A 26,158-nucleotide genomic window follows, 5' to 3' on the forward strand; every position below is an offset into this window, starting at 1 on the left:
GCAGGCAAGAGATCATGATGTATCAGAATGTGGGAAGAGGGGCACCTGGGTGGCTCAGTCAGTTAAGCAGCCAACTCTTGATTTCGGCTCAGGTCATGATCTTGGAGTCCTGGGATTGAGGCCCACATCATGCTTCATGCTCAGTGGGAGTCTGCTTAAGGATTTTCTCTCTCCTTCTCCTTCTGCCTACCCCCCTCTCGTGCTCTCTCTCTCTTTCTCTCAAATAAATAAATCTTTTTTAAAAAAAGAACGTGGGAGAGAATATTAGTCTTTCCATGTATGTATATTTTTCACTTAAAAATAAAGAATTGGGATATCAGCAGGAATGGCATAGTAAGGATCTCCAGAAATCCACTTCTTCATAAAAGCAACGAAAACACTGACAGGGATTGTCAAAATCAACTTTTTTAGAACACTGGGTATTAGCCAAAGGCTTGTAACACTCTGAGTGTTTATTCAAAAAAAAGGCAGCAGAATCTTGGTAAAAGCAGCAAGCTTTGTGGCATCTTAATTTGCCATATACCCCTCACCCTCTCCCCAGTTCTACAGTAGCCTTGAAAATCAATCAACTCATCACTGTGAAAACCAGAAGCCTATCAGCTCCCAGAGGGAGCCATGGGTTTGAAGCTCCCATCCTCTGGCAGGTCTCAGGGAACTGTCATAATTTGACCTGACAGTTTAAATGACTTTAAAAGACCTAGTGTAACTATGTTCAGAGTGTAACTATGTTCACTAGTGTAACTGTGTGAACATAGTGTAATGTAACTATGTTCAAAGAACTTAGGAAATAATATCTAAAGAACTAAAGAGAACAAAGAAACAATTTCTTCCCAAATAGAGAACATTTAAAAAATAAAATTTTTTTAATTAAAAATTCTATAAAATTTCTTTTTTGTGGGGGGAAAAAAAAGCCAGATATAAATTCTGGAGTTGAAAAGTATAATAACTGAAATGAAATCTATATTAGAGGAGCTCAGTGGCAGATTGGAGTAGGCAGAAAAATCATCAAACCTCAAGACAGATCAATTGAAATTATATAGCCTGAGGAACAGAAAGAAAAAAGAAGACACATGAACAGAGCCTTGGAGACCTGTGAAACACAATCAAACATAGTAACATACACATAATGGGAGTCCCAAAAAGAAAGGAGAGAAAAGTGTAGATAGAATATTTAAAGAAATAATGACCAAGGGGTGCCTGGGTGGCACAGTCGGGTAAGTGTCAGACTGGTTTCAGCTCACATCCTGTTCATGAGATCGAGCCCTGCATCAGGCTCCATGCTCAGATGGGAGTCTTCTGGAGATTCTCTCTCCCTCTGCCCTTCCCCCCACTCATGTGCTTGCTCTCTCTCAAATAAATAAATAAAATCTTTAAAAAAAATGAAAACTTCCCAAATTTAATGGGAAATATGAATCTACACATTCAAGAAGCTCAACAAAATCCAACAAGGATAAAGGGATCCATACCAAAACACATCATAATCAAACTATCCGAGGACAAAGACAAAAAGAGAATCTTGAAAGCAGCAAGAGAAGCAGATCGTCAGATACAAGGCATCCTCTATAAGATTAATAGCCAATTTCTCATCAGAAACCATGGAGTTCTGAATGCACTGTGATGACATATTCAAAGTGCTAGAAGAAAAGAATATCAACCAAGAACTCTGTGTCCAGCAAAACTATCATTCAAAAATGAAGCAGAAATTAAAGCATTTTCAGATAAGCAAAAACTGAGAGAATTTATCACTAGCAGACCTTCCCTACAAGAAATGCTAAAGGGAGCCCTCAGGCAGAAATGAAAAGTTACTGGAAAGTAACTGGAATCTTCACAAAGAAATAAAAAGCACAATAATGATAACTACATAGGTAAATTAAAAAGTATAGATATATTTTCTTTTTCTAACTTTTTCCCCTCCAATCAAAAGTAAAAGACAGCTGCCCAAAGCAATAATTATAAATCTGTGTTGATGGGTATATATAATTTTTAAAGATCTAATTTGTATGATGATAATAGCATAAGAGAGGGGGAAGGGAATGGAACTATGTAAGATAAAAGTTTTAGTATACTATGAAATTAAATTGATATTAATCCAAACTAGATTGTTTGTAATGCCCAGGAAAACCACTAACGAAATTACTTCTAAAATACAGTAAAAGAAGGGGTGCCTGGGTGGCTCAGTCGGTTAAGCATCTGCCTTCGGCTCATATCATGATCCCAGGGTCCTGGGATCAGGCCTCACAGTGGGCACCCTGCTCAGCTGGGAGTCTGCCTCTCCCTCTCCCTCTGCCCTGCTCATTCTCTCTCTCTTTCTTTCTCTCTCTCTCTCAAATAAATAAAATCTGTTAGGAGTGGTGGGGGGTGGGAGGGATGGGGTGGCTGGGTGATAGACATTGGGGAGGGAATGTGCTATGGTGAGCGCTGTGAATTGTGTAAGACTGTTGAATCACAGACCTGTACCTCTGAAACAAATAATACATTGTATGTTAAAAAAAAAAAGTAGGAAGGGGAAAATGAAGGGGGGAAGTCAGAGGGGGAGACGAACCATGAGAGACTATGGGCTCTGAGAAACAAACTGAGGGTTCTAAAGGGGAGGAGGGTGGGGGAATGGGTTAGCCTGGTGATGGATATTAAAGAGGGCACGTACTGCATGGAGCACTGGGTGTTATATGCAAACAATGAATCATGGAACACTACATCAAAAACTAATGATGTAATGTATGGTGATTAACATAACATATTAAAATAAAAAAATAAAGTAAACATGTTTGTTAAAATATATATATAGTAAAAGAAACAACAAAGGAATTAAAATGTTACACTAGAAAATACCTATGTAACATAAAAAATAGCAGATATGGAGTAATTGAGGAACAAAATAGATATGACACATGTGGAAAACAAATAACAAAATGGCAGTAATAACTCCTTCCAGATATAAAATGGATGAAGCTCTCCAATTAAATACAGAGATGAACAGAATGGAGTGTTTTTTGTTTGTTTGTTTTTAAGTAGGCTCCACACCTAGTGTGGAGCCCAGCACAGGGCTTGAACTCACTACCCTGAGACCAAGACCTGAACTGAGATCAAGAGTTGGACGCTTAACTGACTGAGCCACCCAAGCAACCCTGGAATTTTTTTTTTTAAATGACCTAACTATATGCTATCTACCAGAGACTCTAGATTCAAGATACAAATAGTTTGAAAGTAGAAGGATGGTAAAATATATTCTATGCAAACAGTAACCAAAAAAATAGCTGGAGTGGCTATAGCAATACCAGACAAAATAGATCTTAAGACAAAAACTTTTATGAGAGGATACTATGTAATATAATGAGAGGATACTATGGTCAATCCATCAAGAAAATACAAGAATTATAAAGATATACAACTAAAAGAGAGCCCAAAGTACATGAAGCAAAAACTGACAGAACTAAAGTGAGAAATAGACAATTTAGAAATAATAGTTGGTGTCTTCAATACCCCATGTTCAATATTGTAGAAAACAGTTAGACTGAAGATCAGCACTGAAACTGAAGACTTAAGAGTATAAATCAACCAGGGGCACCTGGGTGGCTCAGTCATTAAGCTTCTGCCTTCAACTCAGGTCATGATCCCAGAGTCCTGGGATCGAGCCCAACGTTGGGCTCCCTGCTCAGTGGGAAGCTTGCTTCTCCCTCTCCCACTCCCCCCTGCTTGTGTTCCCTCTCTCTCTGTCTCTCTCTGTCAAAATAAATAAATAAAATCTTAAAAAAAAAGACTATAAATCAACTAGACATAGCAGACATCCATAGGAGACTCCACTTAATAACAACAGAATATACATTCTCAAGTACACATGAAATATTCACCAGGATAGACCAAATAGCAGGCCATAGAACAAGTCACAATAAATTTAAAAGGATTGAAATCATACAAAGTGTGTTCTCTGGCCACAGTAGAATGAAATTATACATTAATAACAAAAAAATTTTATTTTATTTTATTTTTTTTAAAGATTTTATTTATTTATTCATGAGAGACAGAGAGAGAGAGAGAGAGGCAGAGGGAGAAGCAGGCTCCCAAGGAGCAGGGAGCCCGATGCGGGACTCGATGCCAGGACCCTGGGATCATGACCTGAGCCGAAGGCAGACGCTTAACCATCTGAGCCACCCAGGCGCCCAAGAAATTTTAGATATTCACAATAGATGGAATAACCAAAGGATTGAAGAAGAAACAGGGATATTAGAAAATATTTTGAGATGAATGAAAATGGAGACAACATATCAAAATATGGGAGACACTCTAAAGCAATGCTTGGAAATTTATAGCTATACACATATCTATATTAAAGAAGAAAGATCTCAAATCAATAACCAAACCCTACACCCTAAGAAACTGGAAAAAGAAGAACAAATTAAACTCAAAGATAGCAAAGTGAAGGAAATAATATAGATCAGAGGGGACATAAGTAGAGAATGGAAAAACAATAAAATTATGAAACCAAACATTGGTTTTTTGCAAAGATTGACAAAACTGGCAAAACTTTCACTAGACTGACCAAGTAAAAAAACAGAAATTCAAATTACAAAAAAACGAGTATAAAAGAACCCTACAAACAGTTATGGGTCAACAAATTAGTTAACCTAGATAAGATGGACAAATTCCTAGAAAGACAAGCTACCAAAATTGACTTGAGAAGAAACTAAAACTCTTGAGTAGATTTATAAGAAGCAAAGAAACTGAGTAATCGAGTCTTCCTACAAAGAAAATCCCAGGCTCAGATGGCTTTGTGGATGAATTCTACCATCCACAGAAGAACACCAATTCTTCACAAACTTCCCCCCCCCCAAAAAATAAGGGAGAAAGAATACTTCCCAGCCCATTCTATGAGATCAATATTATCTTGATATCAAAACCAAAGTCATTAAAAGAAAGCTACAGACCAGTATCCCTTATGAATATAGACACAAAATACCTCAGTGAAATATTACTAAACTGAATCTAATAATATAAATATAAGTCAAACCACAATGAGGTATCACATTACACCTGTTAGAATGGCTAAAACCAACAATACAAGAAACAACAGATGTTGGTGAGGATGTGGAAGAAAGGGAACCCTCTTGCTCTGTTTGGGAACGCAAACTGGTATATCCAATCTAGAAAGGAATATAGAGGTTCTTCAGAAAGTTAAAAAATAGATCCAGCAATTTCATTACTATGTATTTACCCAAAGAATAAATACAAGAATATCAATTCAAAGAGATACACGCACCCTCATGTTTATAGCAACATTACTACAATCGCCAACTTATGGAAAGAGGGAAAGAGCCCAACTGCCCATCAACTGATGAATGGATAAAGAAAATGTGCTGTGTATACACACACACACACAGACACACACACACCTACACAATGGAGTATTACTCAGGCATAAAAAATAATGAAATCTTGCGATTTGTGATGATATGGTTGGACCTAGAGAGTATGATGCTAAACAAAATAACTCAGAGAAAGACAAATATCATATGATTTCACTCATGTGGAATTTAAGAAACAAAACAAATGAGCAAAAGGAAAGTAGAGAGAAAGTTAAACCAGGAAGCCAACTCTTAACTGTAGAGAACAAACTGATGGTTACCAGAGGGGAGGTGGGTGGGGGATGGGGGAAATAGGTGATGGGGATTAAGAGTGATGAGCACTGGGTGTTGTATGGAAGTGTCGAAGCACTATCTTGTACACCTGAAACTAATATTACACTGTATGTTAACTAACTGGAATTTAAATAAAAACTCTAAAAAAATGGTACAGGCTCTTTGGAAAGCAATTGGTAGTTCCTTATAAATTAAACAGAGTTACCATGTAACCCAGCAGTTCTGCTCCATAGTGTATACCGAAGAGAATTGAAAAACATATATCCACACAAAAACTTGCACATGAATGTTTATAGCAGCATCATTCATAATAGTGAAAAACTTGAAACAACCCAAGTATCCATTAACTGTTGAATGTAGAAACAAAATGTTTATATCCATACAATGGAATATTACTTATATATAAAAAGAAATATACTGATACATGCTACAACATGGGTGAAACTTGCAAATATCATGTTAAATAAAAAGAAGCTAGACACAAAAGGTCACATATTATATAATTCCATTTTTATGAAATGTTTTTAATAGGTAAATCTGTAGAGTCAGGACAGTAAATTAGTCATTGCTAGGGTCTGGATAGAGTGGAATGGGGAGTGACTCCTAATGGGTGTGGCATTTCTTTTTGGTGTAATACCAATGTCTTAAAATTAGATAGTTATGATCACACAGCTTTGTGAATGTACGAAAAAAACCCCACTGAGTTGTACATTTTAAAGGAGTGAATTGTATGGTATATGGATTTATAAATGATTTGGAAGCTTTCAAAAAAATTAAGCTTTTAGTACAGGATAATTTAAAATATATACTGTGCATGTGTGTGTGTGTTGGATGTTTAATAATTTTTCACTAATGGGCTGCTCAGTCAACTCTCTAGAAACAACTGTAGACATGAGATATGTACATCACCCATAATAAATACTTTCAAAAGTTGTATCTAATTGCATCTAGGACAGAGAAGATTTACCAGAGCATTATCACCGTCTCTGGTTCTTATGACTTAAAATGAAGATGATAATGAATGAATAAGTCTCTAAAAGAAGTATTGACAAAAACAAAATCAGGAAAGCCATTCAGTGGTGACAGGGACTAGCGAAAATGCAAAGGTGAGGTTCTAGGAGAACAAAAAGTCAGAACAAGCCTATTATTTAGTCTCTCAACCATAAAAATTCCTGAGCTTATTATAAAGCATTCCTTTGGCTCTGGGACCCTTTGCCTGTCTTTGCCTATTCAGGGGAAAAATTGGATTTTAACACAAGAAGTAATTTCAATGTTAAGCCCTCTTATGAAAAGATTTCCAAGCTCCCTGGGAACAAGTCAAAATCAGGCATCTCAGTGGGAAAAATGTTCATACTCTAAACATAAAGAACAGATTAATTACAGAATGCCCCTTTCTGAGGTACAATGTTATATTGTTGGTTTTGTTTTTGTAAATGTGTAGTGGGTTTTAAATACATGAAATAGCTAATCTCTAATTGGATAGAGAACTGTAGTTCTCTACTATTTCAATTCTTTAGAATTAACGAAACTTCTGCTATGAATATGTTGAAATTCCTGAAAAGAAAACCAGCAGGTATTAGTGGACTGCAATTATCATACACACCAATCTTTAGGGATTTAGGGTTTAATTTAAAGGATTTCTTTCTCATTTTTATAATTTTTGTGAACTATGGCACTTCAGCAGCCAAGTGATTATAATTTAACACAAGGTCTAGAGGTTTTCAGTCAGGATGTAGAAATGTACCTATATAAAGCACTACAACTTTTTCCAGTAACAAAAGCCTGTAACAACTCTTGGAAGTCTTTCACGAAACTTCCTTGTAAATATCAAGAGTCTGTTGTATTGAATTCCCATCTTTTGAGGTATGTATGCACCAGTGTTCTTAACAGATATGTCTTAGGGGCCGATACACACCTCCAGATTCTCAGATACCTCCATGACATAATATTTGGAAACCACCTGATGCTTTTCCAGTAATGGCTCTTTATCACTCCTCTGCATGCTCCTGGTACTCTCGTACTTTCTTCAGAAGGCACCTGTTGGCTCAGTATATCCTCACACCTCAAGTTCACATCTCCACCTTTCTATCTATCAGCTGTTTAGCCAGTTCTCTTCACGGAATACAGTACTGGCCGAAATAGCTTCTCAGGTTGCTTTTTCTTCTTTTCTGGTGGAATCATTTACATTTTGGATGGGTACCCCCACTGCCCTCGACAGGCTATGCTTTAATCCAAAATGTCCGCTTTCTGGCTAGGACCCAGAAAGACCCTTTCCTTTTGGGTTCTGTTATTGGTACTAACCTTTAGCTTTCTTCTTCTGTGAAGGGCATTTTTCACAAAGAAACAAAATGGTTTTTTGTTTGTTTGTTTGTTTTTTTATCACTTCATAGGAGTTATTTCAAAGGCAAGGATGGATGGGAAGTAGATATAGATGGTGGGCTGTGAAGCTATCCAGCTAATTGATATGTTGTCGATATTCTCCAGCCTTGCTAGGGAATGGCACAAATCGGTGCCTTAGAAAATTACATATTATTACATGTCTTAAACCTTCATGCTGCTAAGCTAGTCAGCATCACTAATCTTTTTAAAAATTATTTTAAAATAATTTCAGACTTGGGGTACCTGAGTGGCTCAGTCACTTAAGTATCTGGCTTTTGATTTCTGTTCATGTCATGATCTCAGGGTTGTGGGAGCGAGCCCCCCGAGTTGGGCTCTGCACTCATCAGGGAGTCTGCTAAAGATTGTCTCCCTCTGCCCTCCCCGGCACTTGTGTTTGCTGTCTCTCTCTCTCTCTCTCAAATAAATAAATAAATCTTAAAAAAATAATAATAATTTCAGACTTATAGAAGGAATTCTAGAACAGCCATACACCTTCATCCTGATTTCCCAAATGTTAACCTTTTATCTTCTTTGCTTTATCATTCTTTCGTAATAGATAGATACATAGATATTGCCAAACTCCTCCCCCAAAAAAATTTGTACCAATTTGTTTCTCACCACCAATGTATGAGAGAGCTTGCTTTAACCCAGTCTCACTGACAGAATGTGTTATTTTTTTGCTGATATCATAGGTAAGAAATGGTTTCTCAGTGTAGTTTTGCATTTCTGTTATGAGTGAGGAAGAATATCATTGAAATATCTTTTCGTGTATGTGAATTGTCCATTTATGTCTTTTGCCCATTCTTTGTATCAAGATTTTGAGACTTCTTCATAGGTTTGGACTCTAAGCTCTTCATCTGTGTCGTACACTGCAAATACTTTCTCCTACTTTGTCATTTGTCTCTCTCTTTTTTTTGCTTGTGGTGTTTTGTGTCGTGTTTTTTTAAAATCTAGGCAAAGTTATTGATATTTTTCTTTTATTGCCTATAGATAAAGCCTTCCTTACACTCGGGTTATATATATATAAGAATTCACTCTGTTTTCTTCCAATACTTGTGTCATTTCATATGCTTGCATTTTGATCTCTGGTCCGTTTGGAATTTATTCTTGTGATTGGTATGAGGTATGCATGGTAATTTGTCTTTTCCTAATATGCAATGATACTAGCACCTTTTATTTAAAAGCCCTAGGCCTTGGGGGCGCCTGGGTGGCTCAGTCGTTAAGCATCTGCCTTCCGCTCAGGTCATGATCCTTCGGCTCAGGTCATGATCCCGGGGTCCTGGGATCGAGCCCCACATCGGGCTCCCTGCTCAGTGGGAAGCCTGCTTCTCCCTCTCCCACTCCCCCTGCTTGTGTTCCCTCTCTCTCTCTGTGTCTCTCTCTGTCAAATAAATAAAATCTAAAAAAAAAAACAAAACTAAACTAAAAGCCCTAGGCCTTTATGCAAAAGTCGTTGGCATTTGAGATGCCACTTTTATCATATGCAAAATTTTTGTATGTGCTTGGGTCTCTTTCTTGACTTTCTATTCCATTCAGTGGTTTAGTTGTCTGTTTATGTGCTGGTGCAGCACTGTCCTAAGTATACAGCCTTTATGGTGTGTGTTCATATGTAGTCGGGCTATGCCCCCTCAGTGCTTTTCTTTCCCAGCTTCTTTTTTATAGACATTCTTTGTCAAGTTTTCTAACTCCATAAAAACATGTTGGTATTTCTACTGAGATTAAATTTATAAATTAACATGGAGAGAGTTGGCATCTTTTTGATGTTGAATTGTTCTATCCCAGAACAAGGGATGTCTTTTCATTTATTCAAGTCTATTCTTGTGTCTTTTGATAGCATTTTAATTTTTTCTTCATAAAGATTTTGCACATCTGTTGATAAGTTTATTGTTTATGTTTTATCTTTTTTGCAGCCATTGTAAGCAACATTTTGTCTGATTTTATCCTCTAAATGGTTATTGTTGTGTGTATGAAGGCTGTTGACTTCTATATGTTAATTTATATCCTGTTACCATGTTTAATTCTTTTACCATTTGAGATAGTTTTATCATTGACTCCCCAAGCATACTATCATATCTGGAAATGGAGCTGGTTTTCCTTATGTGATTTTTCTTGTTTAAATGTATTGGCTGATACCTCCAAGGCAATGTTACACAGTACTGAAGATACTCTACATGCACAGACATATTATACGTGTATAATGTATATATTATATATTTTTAAGCATGTTAAGACAGTATTCATCATTTTCTTCTTTCTTCATTGTTTTTATCCAGGATGGGTGCTGAATTGTGTCAAAAACTTTTCAGCATCTGTTATAATAATCATATGATTTTTCTCCCTAGATTGATCAGTATCATGTTTTATATTAATGGATGTTCTCATATTGAGCAGACTTGCACCACTGGAACGCATCTCACTTTATCATGGTGTATTTCCTGAAAGTGTGCCACTAATCTTAAAACTATAAATACCAAAGCTCTGCAACAGTGTTGTTCAAAGAATGATATCCCCTAGGGAACTTATGAATTATGGATTTCTACTGAATCAGAACCTCTGGGGAGGGTTTCCAGATTTTACTTCTCGCAGGCCCTTGCAGAGGCAGTCCTTATGCACACTGAGAACCACTGGGCTATCATATTGTTCAATGTGGATTTTTTATGGGAAGTGACTGCCAAAAATTATGTACTTTAGCAAAGAATGTGCTCCATGATTCCTTTAAAAATCTGCTCTATATCTTGAAATTTTAGATCATGAGCCAGCTGCAGAAAAACAGATGATACAGAAAAAACAAAAGCTAAAATAATAGCTGTCACCTGACTACCCATTCATCAATTCACTCATTTATTCAGCATCTTTTAGCACTATGCAAGGATGGGGATACAAAAATGTATAAGACCTCTGTAACGGTAGGAGAAATGGAGAATTAAATGAATGTTTGTAAAGCAATAGATGTTTTGTTAGAAATATTTTCCAGGAATTTTATGGGTATGATGGGCTTAAAAGAGGAAATACCTCTTTCTCCTAGATCAGAGAACATTTAAAGGGAAGCTGATGCTTTAGATGAAGCATCTTTCCAATATAACATTAACAATGGGGAAGAAATTGACTTACAAAAATCTTATTTACATGAAACTTTTTAGAAGTGTATCTCTTACACATGAAGTACTTACTAGTACATCAACACATCAACTCTTGGTAAACAGCTACAATATTATTTACATATATAAGGGAAAGTTTACCTGTAAATGGAGGAATCTCTATATTTAACCTATGAATGAATTGCTTTCCAAGGTATCCAGATTTAATAGAAATACTGAGTAATATCAACAGAATAATAGAAAGCATCAGTAATACATGGAAGCTTCAGTAAGCAGAACGTGAACTGCCACTGTTTCTACTAGTATGCTTCAGATTCTCTTAAAGAAAAAAAATTTATATTCTTTTTCTGTTAGAACTCGTGATGGTTTGGTTCCGCTCCATTTATTCTTCGTATAAGACTTTCCTTATCCAGGACAACCACTATGTGGGAGAGAGACCATAAAATTGTGTGACTAACATTCATGCTAGGATAATGGTTATGGGTTGGCTTGGTATGGAATTCATTTCTTCTTATCACATGAATGGCCCTCACATGATGATGGGGCAGCATTTTAAAGTACAAACCTGGTACCGCTTGCTCTGAGGAAGATTCTCCAAAGTCAAATGTAGTTAGGATTCTTCCATTTCCTAATGTTACTGATGTAGAAGGGGTGTTATTTAATCGCCAACATTTTTATTTATCCAAAGTCTATAAAATTTAACTGCTGCTCCGAATTGAATATGATACAGTATGTATATAACAAATAGTTTGGGCATTATTTTTGCATCTGATTTAAACTGCAGCGGGTGTCAACCAAGATAGATGCAAACGTCACACTGAAGTCTTGGGTTATCTACTCTGGCTCTGCTTTAATCATCACTCTTCAATAGTTACTCGCCAAATCATTAAAAATATTTTTGGATTGCCTTGGAAAAAGGTAATTCATGGAAAGCACTCCAGTATGTTTTTTTAAAAATGTATATTCAGGGGTGCCTGGGTAGCTCAGTCATTAAGCGGCTGCCTTTGGCTCAGGTCATGATCTCAGGGTCCTGGGATCGAGCCCCATGTCGGGTTCCCTGCTCCACGGGGAGCCTGCTTCTCCCTCTCACTTTGCCTCTTCCCCTGCTTGTGCTCTTTCTCGCTACCTCTGTCACTATCTGTCTCTCTCTATCAAGTAAGTAAATAAAATCTTTAAAGATATATATATATATATTCATCCAGATTAATAATAAAAGACTCTTCTGATAGCAAAAATAGATCCTGGGTGAGTTCTGAAATCACATACACACACACACACACACACACACACACACACATTATACAATCTATTCTTAACCACCTGTTTAGTATATTTGTTTTGAAAAACAATAAAATTAAATGTGCCTTTAATGAACTCGGTCATATTCATGTTAGTACTTTCTTTTTTACTTTATAGTTGGCAATCAGTGGATAAATTACATCTCATTCTGTGGCCTTAGAACACATGCAGAGCTTGAAGGAAACCTAGTCACTGAGCTCATCTATGTCCACAGCAAGTTGCTAATTGCTGATGACAACACTGTTATTATCGGTAAGTACATGGTCTAGAATTGGGTTGCTTGCTAGTTGATGTACTTCATGCAAAAATCCTTCTTTCTCTTCCTCCCAAGATTCCTTTACAGTTGAGAGGGACCGTAATGTGACATCTAAAACATTTCTGAAGCAGTCTTGTCCACTTACGTCCTTTCTAATCCCTGTTTTTATCTGTGAAGAAACAGAGGCACAGAGCAATTAAATGGCCACTGTGCAAATTACAGTAGCCAGAGAGGCATGTTTTATCCCAGCAGAGCAGTAATCAGCCTGTTCTCGTTAATTCTTTATTACCCCCCTTTTTTTAAATTGAAGTACCTAGGTTTCGGGGGCTGGAGGGGGAGACATGGGGGGAGAAAATGAGCAGCCCAAGTGTCCATTGTCTGATGAATTGATAAGATTGTGTATATACACAATGGAATATTACTCAGCTGTAAAAAAGAATGAAGTCTTGCCATTTGCAATGTCATGGATGGAGCTAGAGTGTATTATGCTAAGTGAAATAAGTCAGAGAAAGACAAATACCACATGATTTCATTCGTATGTGGAATTTAAGAAACAAAACAAGCAAAGGGGAGAGAGAGAGAGAGAGAGAGAGAGAGACCAAGAAACAGACGCTTACCCACAGGGAACAAGGTGGGTGGGGGAATGAATGAAACAGGGTGCCTGTTGTGATGAGCACTGGGTGTTATCTGGAAGTGTGGAATCACTATATTGTACCCCTGAAACTAATATTACACTGCATGTTAACTAACTGGAATTTAAATAGAAACTTAAAAAAATAAATTCCCAGAAAAAATAAAGTGTAGTTTCTCAACTATAATTAGATACTTCCTTATCTTCCCTATTCTATGAGAAACTAAATGTTGTAGAGTGTTTTGAAATTTTTTGGCAGTAAATACACCGTTTCCATCTCTATCCTCCACTGAGCAAAGGAAAAAAAAATCTCATATCGAGGAGTAATGAGATTGTCTTATCTGGAACATGATTTGAAAAGAAAGAAAAAGCAATTCTGAAGCCAGAAAATGTATAGGCCACAGTGTGGTGATACATATATATGCGTGCACACGTACACACACACACACGTATACGCACACGGAACACGTACACACATACCATGCACACATACACGCGCACTCACATACATACACACGCACATGTACACACATACACATGCACGCACACGCACGCACACACACTCTCTCTCTCTCTCAATACTTACATAGGGCATTTAGAAAAGTATCTGAGTCTTCTATCTCTTGCTCTATAGAGGTCAAAGTTCTTTAGGGATTTATTTACTCTCCTATTCCCCCAGTAAACAAAGTTTCTCTGATTTCCCCCAACCTATCCTGGCCTTGCTCTCCAGAAGCCAATCTCAGAAAATTTTCGTATTAAGTTTGGCAATGACAGTAGGAAAGGAAAAATATTGATGTTTGCTGAAATGGAAAAACAAACAAAGCCAAATAAAATTCAGTTGATTTCTTCAGCAAGATTTCAGAATCTTGAAGTAAATATTGACAGATGTAAATATTTTCCTTTTAAAGGTCATTTGGGCTTTACTTTAAGTATAAATGCAAAGCAGTTTGCAGTAACAGAGCTAATGATTAAATAAGTTGAGTTTTTAAATTGACTTATTTTCTAGAAAGTTCTCGGAACTCACAAAGGCTACAATTTGTTTAGGCTAGCAATAATTGATCAATCTTGTTACATAATTCTTATCCATTTTCTTGAAACCAAAGAAGTGGCCTGGAGAATATGAAGAGGTTTTACTTGCTGGTCTTTAGGTGCTGGGTTTCTTTTTCTCCTTCCCCATGGACAAAACAGATTTCCTTTTGTTTTTTGTATCTCAGGGGAAACTCTAAGAGAAGCAGGTTTGTTGCTGCTCTCACACATCAGCCCTGCTTAAATTCATAATACCAAGAACAATATTTCATATTCTCAGAGAGGAGTTTGAGAAGTTAGGTTGAAAATACTTTACAGCTGTTCAAAGAGGTTAAAGTAACCTGTGGTTAAATTTTCTAACATGGCAAATATATGCCAGAATTATTGAATAATTAACAGAAGAAAAACAACTAATTGTTTATTCTCCCTTTCTCCTCACAAGGAAATACCTGCTTTCTCACACTAAAGATCTCTTTTGTGTGGAGCTTTAATTATCCCTTGCCCTGAGTGCCCCTGCTGGTCCTGAAATCTGTGACTAAGTCCACTTTTCTATTCCATCTAAATATTGGCACTTAACCAAACTAACATTTTGTTTGCTTTCCTAAACAAAATAAGGCTATCCTTAAGTAGACTTTGAGCCTATCCTATTGACAAAGCGAAACAGTTTTTTTCAGTGTTCACTAATCCACTAAAAAGCACAAAGGGGAGAATATGAAAATTGAATCAAACAGTGCCTCTGTCCTACAGAACTCAAGGGCTACAGGGAAGGCAGGTATTCTTTCCATTTAACACCAGAAACATCGGGTGGGTATTGCTGAGCAGGGTAAGAAGGTCCAGAGGCAACCAATGAGATTGATAGGTGGGAAGCTATGTAGAGGAAATGAGTGTCAGTGCTTAAAGGACAGGCTTGGGAGTGGCTGATCAAAGTCTGTAGTTGAAGGGCTGCCCCAGGAGAAAGGGCTTACCCTTGACCTAATCCCATGGGTCTCAACCCTGGCTACATTTGAGTTGCCTGGGGAGCTTTAAATATATGTATATCATTTAGGGGGAGGTTTATTCAAGTCTGCAATTTACTTTAAAATAGATCCCCCCAGGAGGCGCCTGGCTGGGCTCAGTCTCAAGCATCTGACTCTTGATTTTGGCTCAGGTCATGGGCTCAGGTCATGGGCTCAGGATCCTGGGATCAAGCTCCAAGTCGAGCTCCCCACTCAGCAGGGAGTCTGCTTGAGATTCTCGTTCACTCTCCCTCTGCCACTCCCCCCCTCCTCACGCACAGGCTCTCTTTTGCAAATAAAAGAAATATTAAAAAAATAGATCCCCCATAAAAGATGCATTAATGGATAAGGGGATGGAGTGGTACTGGGGGAAAAATACTAATGTCTGGCTCCTACTTCCAGAGATTCTGACTAATTGGTCCAGTTTGGGGCCCAGGCATCAAGGTGTTTTTATTTTTGTTTTTGGCACCAGAATTTTTTTAAAGAGCCTCCTGGGTGCTGCTCACATGCAGTCTGAGCTGAGAACTTCTGAACTGGAGGAACAGGGAACACCAGTGGGTAGAAAGTACTAAGTAGTCCATCTGGGCTTAATAGAAGAGTCCATTTTCCTTAAAAACAACTAAGCTGAAGCAGGGTAGAGTTGGTGTGTTCGTTGTCTGTACCTGCTATGACAAACGGCCATGAACTCAGTGGCTTAAACCAGCACAAATTTATTATCCAGCAGTTCTGTAGGTTAGAAATCCAACGTGGGTCTCCCTGGGCTAAAATCAGGGGGTCAGCAGGACCACGTTCCTTCCTTATAGGCTTCCAGAGAGAATCCAGTTCCTTGCCTTTTCCAGCGCTAGAGTCTGTCAGCAGTCCTTGACTCAGGGCCCTCTTCCCCCATCTTTGAAAGCAGCAATGTGACATCTCTCTGAAGGTTCCCAAAAGTCTCAACCATACTTCTGTAACCACATCTCCCTCTGAATCCCCTTCACTTTTAAAGACTCTTGTGATTGTATTTGGCTCACCTGGATCCAGGCCAATCGTCCTGTTTTAAGGCCAGCGGGTTAGCAACCTTCATTCCCCTTTGTTGTGTAACATAACATATTCACAGGCTTTGGGGATTAGAACATGGTCATCTTTGGGGGCCATTATTCTGCCTAACCCAGAAAGATTCACAGTTTCTGAAACTTTTTTAAAAACACAAACCAAAAAGGAAAAGACAGATAAATCTGACTGCCTTGAAATTCAGAACCTATTCATTAAAAAGCACTATAAAGAGAATAAAAAGATAAACCATAAACTGAAAACAGGATATTTGCAACACACTTAAATATTCAAAACCTATAAAAAACTACTATATACCAAGAAACAAAGACAACATCCAAAGGAAAAGGGGCAAAGGAATTGTATAGGAACGTCACCAAAGAGGACATAGCTGAGGCCCATAAACATTTGAAAGATATTCATCCTCATTAATCTAATGAGACAACAGTTTTTAAAAATACCAATTGGCAAAAATGTAAAAGTTGGACAATCCAGGTATTGATGAGGCCATGGAGCACCCGGAACTCCACTCCTAGGACAGAGCCCAGGCAGAGTCCCACATGTGCACACCAGGAAACATATGGAGAGCATAAGTGTGCATCATAGAAAACACTAGAAACAACCCAAACATCCACCAACAGATTTAGAATGAATAAGTCTTGCTGTGCTCATTTGAGGAAAATAATGCGTTATGATCAGACACAGATAAATCCCGAAGATACAATATTGAATGAAAGAAGCAAATCTCAAAAGATTATCTACTAGATGGGTCCATTTATGCAATTTAAAGACAAGTCAAAAGTAAACTATTTCTTTGACTCGGAAAACATGCAGAGCATGATGAACACAAAATTCTATATAAAATCTCTCTTGTGATGGGGAAAGGCCTGCATGGGAAGACACCTGAGGGTTTCTGAGATGTGGTAATGTTCTGTTTTTCAACCTGGGTGAATAAATTCAGTGATATTTATTTTATTATTGACTAAATTGTACATATATGTTTTCATATATTCTTTTGTATTTTGCTATATCTCACAATGTTTAAAATGTTCCCTAAAAGCAGACAGAAAATCTAAAAATTAAGTGGTTTTATTTCTTTTATTAAAAGATCTTACTTACTTATTAGAGAGGGAGAAGCAGACCTCCTGCTGAGCAGGGAGCCCGATGCGGGGCTCCATCCCAGGACCCTGGGATCACGACCTGAGCGGAAGGCAGTCGCTTAACGACTGAGCCACCCAGATGCCCCCAAAATTAAGTGGTTTTAAATTATTGGGGCAATGTCCTAATAAAAACAAGGGATTGCAGTTACCATAAAATGTAACACATAGAATACAAAGCATATTGCAAACAATTCAAACTCTAAGGACACATATTGAATAAAAGGTCAAAAATCCCTCTTTGCTGGAAAGAACCCACCACTCTTAACAGTTCAGTGTGAATCTTTCTAGAGCCCTTTCTCTTTTTCCTCATATGTTATATAGAAACAGGGTAATAATATATCTGCTGTTCTGAATTTGATTTTCAGAATATGGGACCGTTTTAACAATAACAATGGAGATAACATTACACCAATATCTCATTTTCAGCTTCTCATTTATTAAGTCCATCTAAAATCCCCTCGTCCTTTTCTTCTCATTCCTGTTAAATAGTAGCCAACTCACTTATCCTACACGGTTGAGATTCAGTGCTCTGGGTAACTCCAGATGGGCTGCTGATGTACAAGGACCACACTCTCTCTAAGAACTCCAGCCCAGAATGCCAGGAATGTATTCCTTCCTTTGGGATGTGGAGCCCACCGTGGTGGGAGGAGGGAGACTGAGGGAGGGGTGTGAATGTGTGTGTGTGTGTGTGTGTGTGTGTGTGTGTGTGTGCGTGTGGAGGAGACTTTCCTGGGGACCTCACATCCCCAGTTTTCCTGACAGTGAAGAGCAGCAATGTCCACCGAGCCCAGCAGCCCCCAGCCCAAGAGAAGCCTCTGGCGGCCCCGAGGTAGTGCACATCTGCAGTAGCACTGTGGGCACTCTGTTCCCTTCCTCCTTCTGGCTCACACACCTGGCAGGATGGGGAGAGGAGGGTTGTGATGAACCCAGAGAGGAGGCTAGTCTCATACAAATGCTACATGCCAGTAAATTGCCCCTTCCTATGGCAGTGTCCTCTAGATGTTGTAGCCTTAACAGAGTATCTGATAGTAATGCCAATAATATTTAACACTGTAGAGCAGTTTATAAATTAGTAAGTTCTTTCACATGATCTTCTCACAAGATCATGTGAAATATAAGATCTATATTGTGGGGGTGCCTGGGTGGCTCAGTTGGTTAAGCATCTGCCTTCAGCTCATGATCCCAGGGTCCTGGGATCGGGCCCCATGTCGGGCTCCCTGCTCAGTGGAGAGTCTGCATCTGCCACTACCCTGCTTGTGTGCAGTCTCTTTTTCTTCCTCTGTCAAATAAGGAAAATCTTTAAAAAAAAAAACAAAACCTTCTTTAAAAGAAAAATATCTATATTATGATCTCAATTTATAAAAGATCAAATTAAAGGTGAGAAAGATGAAATGACTTTGTCCAAATGAATGCTGGGCCAACTGTGAAGCCCAAAGATATGGCTGCAAATTTTATAGCATCATCAAAATGTAAGCCCATGTGTAAAAGACAATTTGTTGCTAATGAAACAGTGTGTCAATCGTTCCCACCTTACAAAGAGCTCCGGTAGTGCTCCCAAATTTCTGGGAGGTGCTCCATCCTTTCTCTTTTACCCAGGGCCACTATGGGGCACCACTCACATCCACAGTTAGCATAGATTTGCATATTAAGTAAAGTACAGGATAGTATTGTGGCAGATGGCAGTAAAATCTCCTTAGGAAGGGCCAGCTTTTTCTCATGTACAACATGCTGCCATTTGGGTTCAGGGCAGGGCTGTACTATAACCTTACACCCTGACTGTCTCCATCCCAGAGGGTCACCTCTTGCTCCTGTCCAGTCCAACCCTTCTGCCGAAGCAGTGGAATGTGTGACTAGGGGAAGAGGAAGAAAAAAGAGCCAGGTTCCTTCTGTAGTTTGTAGGATACCTCAAGGATTCAAAGGCATGAATCCAAAAGCATGAATTAAAAAAAAAAAAAATGAATGCAGAAAAACGTGCTGAGGTTTCTGAATACACAGCAGAGGAGTGGAGAAAACACAGGTTGAACTAATATTAAAATACTTGCCCTTCACATGTGAAAGTCAACATTCTCAGCTTGTTTGGATTTTAAAAATAGAATGGAAGGAAGTTGATACAGGAGCTGTTGGCATGCCACACAAGTGAGGCAAGAGAATGTAAAAACCAAAGCCACTAATGCTAATCCGTATTTGAGAGTGGACTCTTGATTGTGAAGCTATTCTGGGTTTTGACATTCATAATTATATGGCCATGAGTTAAGTCATCAGACTCCGCAGAGTAAGTCTAAAAGCTGACCAAATTGAATCGGTGTGCCTTTTTTCTTTGTGTGCTTAATGATTATCTCAGAATCCTTTGAGCCACCAGATGGAAAATTCAGCTAAAAGTATGTGAAACAATAAGGAAAATGTATTATTTCACATACCAGCAGGTAAGAAAGTTGGCAAGATCAATGACTTGAAGTCCTAGGGTCTTTCTTTTTTCTGCTCTGCTGTCTTCAACTGGTCTGCTTGTCCCCTAGTGGTTACAAAATGGCTGCAGCAGCTCCTGGAATCATGGCCTCATCCAACATCCAAACCAAAATATCAAAAGGCTGGAAGAGACAGCATCCCAGTCTGGTGTCTGTTATTAAGGAGATAGACTTTTTCAGAAGCCTCCAGCAGACTTTTCTTCATGTCACACTGGCTACAATGATGTCAAGTGCCCATTCCTAAGCCAGTCATGGGTAAAGGTCACAAAATTACCATAGCTGGCTTAGACTGCTCAAGACGCATGCCTGGGTTAGGGGGGGCCTCCCCTTCCCAAAACTCAGCATCTGTTGATAAGCTGAACAAAATTAAGGTTTTCTTAGCAAGGAAGAATTGAGCGGGGAGGGCAACTGACAGTGCTTTGCCGAGAAGATTGTTCCACATCGCTGTTTCCTGTTACAGGCTCTGCCAACATAAACGACCGAAGCATGCTGGGAAAGCGTGACAGTGAAGTGGCTGTCATTGTGCAGGACACGGAGACGGTCCCTTCAGTGATGGATGGAGAAGAGTACCAGGCTGGCCGCTTCGCCCAGGGACTTCGGCTGCAGTGCTTCAGGTGGGCCCCCCAGAGCTGTGTCCCTCTCACGTGGTTTCACTGCGTGTTTTCCCACCCTGAGCACACATGTCATCCCTAGGTTCTTCTTTGTCTAAAATGGCGTCTCCCAGAGTTTGGGATGCGAATCACCAGTAGTGTGCAAAATGACTTTACAGGGGGCATATTTTCTATTTTAATCATTTTTATTATTTTTATGTGTAATCAAGAAAAATAGCATTTTAAATTTATTCATTGATTTAGGGCCAGACCAAGTCAACCCCTCTAGTGCCTGTGTTTTTGTTTTTAAGATTTTATTTTAGAGAGAGAGTGAGTGGGGGGAGGGGCAGAGGGAGCAGGAGAGAAAATCTCAAGCAGAGTGTGGAGCCTGACTGGGGGCTCGATTCCACCACCCCAAGATCACAACCTGAGCCAAAACCAAGAGTTGGGCACTTAACCAACTGAGCCAGTCACCCCTGTTTAAGTTTTTTAAAGTGAGTCCATTTTTTTAAATTATAATAGTCCCAATAATACAGGGATGTAAGAGAAGGTATTAAAGGAGGGTGCCAGTGACTGCTGATGGTGAAGTTTGGAAACTTCAGCCCCAGACACAAAAGATTCTTGATCTTCTCCAAGAAGATGTGAGTTCTGCACTGATCTGTGCTCAAGCTGAGAGAACACTGGGTGGGGCAGCAAGGGCTCGGGGGCCCTAAATTAGTCCTTCATTCCCTTAATGTTTCTGAGAACTCTCCAGGGCTGGGCTCTAACTGGCCCCACCCCAGGCCCTGTAATCTAGTCTCGGTGGTCAGAGTGATCCTTCTAGAACCTAGCCCTGATCCTGTCACTTCGCTCATGGTCCATGGAACACCCCGAGCACTCTCCCACGCCTCGGACTTCGCAGTGAGCCCCCCAGTCCATGATTCTAGAGCTGCATCCACCAGGGATGGGTTTTCCCTGTGGCCTCCACAGTGAGATGCAGCAGTCGGTCCTGATGAGGCTTTAAGCTATTTGGGGAAAGGTGAAGCAGCACAAAATGCTTCATAGCGCCATTGTTTTAACCCTGTTGGTGTGAATGGTGGAGCTTGGACACGGGTTCACTGGCAGGTAGGCGCGTCGTGGGTACTCCGCTCCCTGCAAATGCTCGCCGCCATTTCCCTCCTATCTAGCCGCCCAGTCTCCAGCTTTTGAGAAGCAAGATAAGCTTCAGTTCCTTCCATTCCAGAGAGGGGTCATTCTGCTCTCTCTGCCCCAGGAGCTCGGCAAATCCATCCCTCAAAATCTGACTGTCAGTACTTCCTCACGGTTCTTATGACTGTATTTATTGCCGTCGTTACTAATTGTTTTGCCAGTAAGACTTTTTTTTTTCCCAAACCATTGATATTTCAATTAGCTTCTAGTGTTAATTTGTTTTGTTTAGCGGGGAAGAGATTAAAATTAGTACCCTGTTAATCAGCCTGCTGATTGCCTACTGCAGCATCTATGAGGAAGCAAATATTTCTTTGTGTAAACCAGTCTTTTAGGTTTCGTGAGAACTTAAATATTCTCTTTAAAGTGGTGAGCTTTTTCTTTTTTTAAAGATTTTATTTATTCATTTGTTAGAGCACAAGCAGGGGGAACAGCAGGCAGAGGGAGAAGCAGGCTCCTTGCTGAGCAAGGAGCCCAATGCAGGGCTCGATCCCAGGACCCTGGGATTATGACCTGAGCTGAAGGCAGACGCTTAACCGACTGAGCCACCCAGGTGTCCCACAAGAGGGTAGTCTTTACTGCATCAAATTTCCCAAACCAAAGCCTTTGAAGCGCCTTGTCATGATACTTGCAAACTATTTCTTTGCAAATTTTTAATTGGTCTCTGCAATAGGCTAGGTCCTTATTTTCCCTTTGGCTGTAATCTGGAGTTCACCAACAATACTTGCATGAACTTAGAACTACTTCCCACTTAAATGGGAAGAATCCTGGACTCAATGGACAGGGCAGCCTGAAGCTATCAGAAGGCTCAAGAGCTAAGGGTCTCCTGCCTCCTGGGCTTTCAGGTGACAATCCATAGAAGGGCACCGGGCCCAGGAAGAGTCATCAGAACCTTCCAGATGGTGGCTCAGGGTCTGCTGGGTGCTCAAGCTGGAGAGGGCGCTTGGAGAGGTCAGCAGCCATGTGATGGAAAGAGCTGATCTGAGAGGATAAAACTGACACAAAGTAAAAAGCTGGGAGTAAAAACAAGAAAAACCCACAGCCTGACGGGTGAGTCCCTGTTTCCAACTGAGACCTTCTGCGGTACAGCTACCCAGACCTGCAGATTCCTCCCTTTTCCTCAAGTTATTTAAGCTGCCATTTGTAGACAACAGTCTTAAAAGCACTGCTGAAATAAATGGTGTGAAAGGTTCTGGGACAGTTGTGAGAAGAGACAGGACCAGGGCAGAGCCAGAATCAGGGGAGAAGCCCCGCTCCAGCCGACAGCAATGCCACCTCACCATGAGAAGATCAGGGTGGCCTTGCCTAAGTAACATTTAAAAATTTTAAATTATTTACCCTGCTTCCTAATATTACTCAACCATTCTGTCAGATTAGGCAGTGTCAGTGTGAAATCAATGAAATAGTAATGATATTTGAAAACTGTAAGATCGAGGTCAAACTAAATCCAATCTCAATAAAAAGCATATTATAACGGGCGCCAGCCTGGCTCAGTCAGTAGAGCAGGCTGCTCTTGTTCTCAGGGTCGTGAGTTCAAGCCCCACACTGGGCATGGAGCCTACTTAAAAAAAAAAAAAAAAACACATTATGACACCTGTGTCCATGTTCATCTTTAATATGGGTTGGTTTTTAAAAAGGGGGAAGATGTAGGGCAATGCGAATAACAAAGTAAGTCCAGCTCTGCTTTCATCTTTCTGTTCAGTTTCTACAATGGGTGGATCCATTAGAATTTCTTCACCAATTTTCTTTGTTGCCAACACCTCGGATGTTCGGTCCTTCGTATTTAGTGAGGAACCCTTTGCTGGGTGGCACAGCTTTCACTGCTACTGGAGTTGCTAGGTTGGAGTTGTATTTTGATAAAATCTGGAGAATATCTTCTGGAATGGTAGTCACTTCTGGAGGTGTAGGTGTTCTCAACAGATTCTCATAAGAAATTACAGGAGAAGAGGGATCCGCAAAACTCTCAAAACACCTGTCTGAATTTAAAACTAATGATGTACAGTCTTTCATTTCCAAATCATTTGATGAACTATTTGTTTTTGATAATGGATAATTTGTGGACCCCAAAGCTGTACTGTTCTTTGTAGAAGGAATTTCCAAACCAGGAGTGCAGAATGTAGGTGCCAAGGGAGAATCCATATTGTCAGCACCATTTTTTTTCAACTGCTGGAGGCCAGAAGTGGCAAAGAAATTATCACTGGTCATTGGTTCTGGTTCTATGGCCTCTTCACATTTATTCTCCTTCATATTTTTAAGTCCCATTGTGTAATCTTCATTTAAACACAGAGTACAGTCAGAGATGTTCTTTATAACTTTCTAAATGTATAATAATGATAAAGGTGTAGGTGGTTCTGATTACAACCTATTTTTGTGGTAGAAAATTTGGCAAATACAGTTAAGCAATAAGAAAATTAAATTCATCTGTAATCCCACTGCCCAGAGCTAGCAGCTTTAACATTTGCTATCATTCCCCTTTGTTCAGTACATATATATTACTATACTGTATTTCTTTTTTAAAACATAATTAGGAGCTTGCAGTCCTAGGAAGTTCTTTATTATTTAAATAACGTTACATAGTTTTGTGTCATTAAGTATTCTATAACATTTAATGGCTGCATTGTATTACATCATGTGAGTATGCTGTGACTCCTTTAACTAATACCTCACTGATAGTCAGGTTTTTCATGGATATAAAAAAGTAGATATAGGGATGCCTGGCTGGCTCAGCTGGTGGAGCGGACTCTTGATCTTGGGGTTGAGAGTTCAAGCCCCATGTTGGCTGTGGAGATTACTTAAAAATAAAATCTTTAAAATAAATAAGTTGATATATTTGTAGATAGCATCTTATTTCCCTTCTTGTTTCCTTAGCTAAATCCTGACTATGGAATTTCTAATCCAAGGAAGTGTGCTGCTTCCTTTACCCTCTGACTTCTTGCTGTCTTGCTAGTAATGCTCTCAGGGGCTTATTCCTCCTGTCTTTACCAACACTGAGTTCTATTATTTTATTTAATCTTTGCCAATTTGTTGGATTTCAAGTGGAATTTCATTAATTTGTATTTTTGAGGGTTCAAAAAAATGTGTTCGTTAGCCATATTGTTCTTGTAATTGTTCTTTTAGAAATTACCTGGCCTATTCATGTCTTTTGTCCATTTTGTTGGAATGTTTCCCTTTCTTTGAATGATTTAGAAGTAATTTAAGTATCTACGAGGCTAATTCTTTTGTCACACTGGTTCCAAATCTGATTTGTCAGTTGCCTTTGAATCATATTTAGAGTATTTGGGGGCAATTCAAAATCTTATTAATCAAATCTATCCAGGTTTTTTGCCTCCTTTTCTTGCATGCCTAGTACAGTTTCCCCAACCCAAGATCAAATACTGTATTTTCTTCTAGTACTTATTTGATACTGCTTTTTACATTTAACATCTGCAATTTATTTTAATGTAAGAAATGAGATAGGGACTCTAACATTCCCCCTCCCCCACGCAGCCTACCAGTTGATCCAGAACTGAATGATGTGCAGTACTCTTTGCCTAACATGCAGTGCCTTCTTACGATACACCGCATTGCTATATATCCTTACTCATCTCTAGTCTCTCCATCAGGTGCTATTATAATCTGCTTACTTGCATCCCAGTGTGACACCACTTTAATCATTGTGGCTGTGTGCTTTAATACTGCTTCTTGCCACCCCACTTCCCAAATCAATATTCTTTGGCAGAATAATCTTGGCTACTCTTAAACATTCACTCTTCCACATGAACTTTAGAATTATTTATTCATGTTCTCTTCATTTTTTTGGTTGGTATTGTTGAAATTACAGATTTGTAGATTAATATAAAAAGAATTAACATTTATAATGTTGAGTCATCCTCTTGAGGAACAAAGTATATAGGCTTCAATTTATTCAAATTCGTTTTGAATTTTTCTTTAATAAAGCTCTAGGGTTTTCATTAATGGGGCTGTTGCTCTTCAGGAATCGTTAGAGTTTTATTTTAACTTTTTTATGCTGATCTTATACATTTCAGGCTAAGCATATTCTTAGGTGCTTTTATTTTACTGACAATTTTCAGACTGTTTTAAAGAGGCATTTGTTCGCGAACAATCATTTTTCACTTTGCCCCAATGGCAAACACAGCTAATATATTAAAAAGCGCCAAAAAAACCTCATGTTGATTTTATTAGGAAATGTTGTCAAAGATAATATCGGGGCCTAGGATACAGCCATTTTCTCACTAAAAAAAAAATGCAGCTTCAATCCATTTTCCATCTGGGTTATTTTTGAATAGAAATAGACACATTTCAATGTGAAATCAATTCTAAACAGAGTCAACATCAGGGTACTGCACTGAATGTCGCAACTATATGCCAAACAGTTCATTAAGTCCTGCAAAATTATCCAACCCGTACAGATGTAA

At 39.0% G+C, this 26,158-nt stretch overlaps 1 protein-coding gene across 4 annotated transcripts in view; it reads left to right on the forward strand.

Annotated features, from left to right (window-relative positions):
* PLD1 (phospholipase D1) overlaps positions 1–26,158 on the forward strand; it is a 199,727-nt gene that overhangs the window by 162,978 nt on the left and 10,591 nt on the right. For all 4 annotated transcript variants that reach the window (XM_028100903.2, XM_028100906.2, XM_028100907.2 and 1 more), the window contains 2 exons: positions 12,527–12,661; positions 20,429–20,582. In XM_028100903.2, the coding sequence (XP_027956704.1) occupies positions 12,527–12,661; positions 20,429–20,582 (289 nt within the window). The remainder of the gene's footprint in view (positions 1–12,526; positions 12,662–20,428; positions 20,583–26,158) is intronic.

Source organism: Eumetopias jubatus, unplaced genomic scaffold (genome assembly GCF_037043125.1).
Source record: "Eumetopias jubatus isolate StellerSeaLion01/CBP00866 unplaced genomic scaffold, mEumJub1_p1.0 scaffold_1, whole genome shotgun sequence".
Classification (NCBI taxonomy): domain Eukaryota; kingdom Metazoa; phylum Chordata; class Mammalia; order Carnivora; family Otariidae; genus Eumetopias; species Eumetopias jubatus.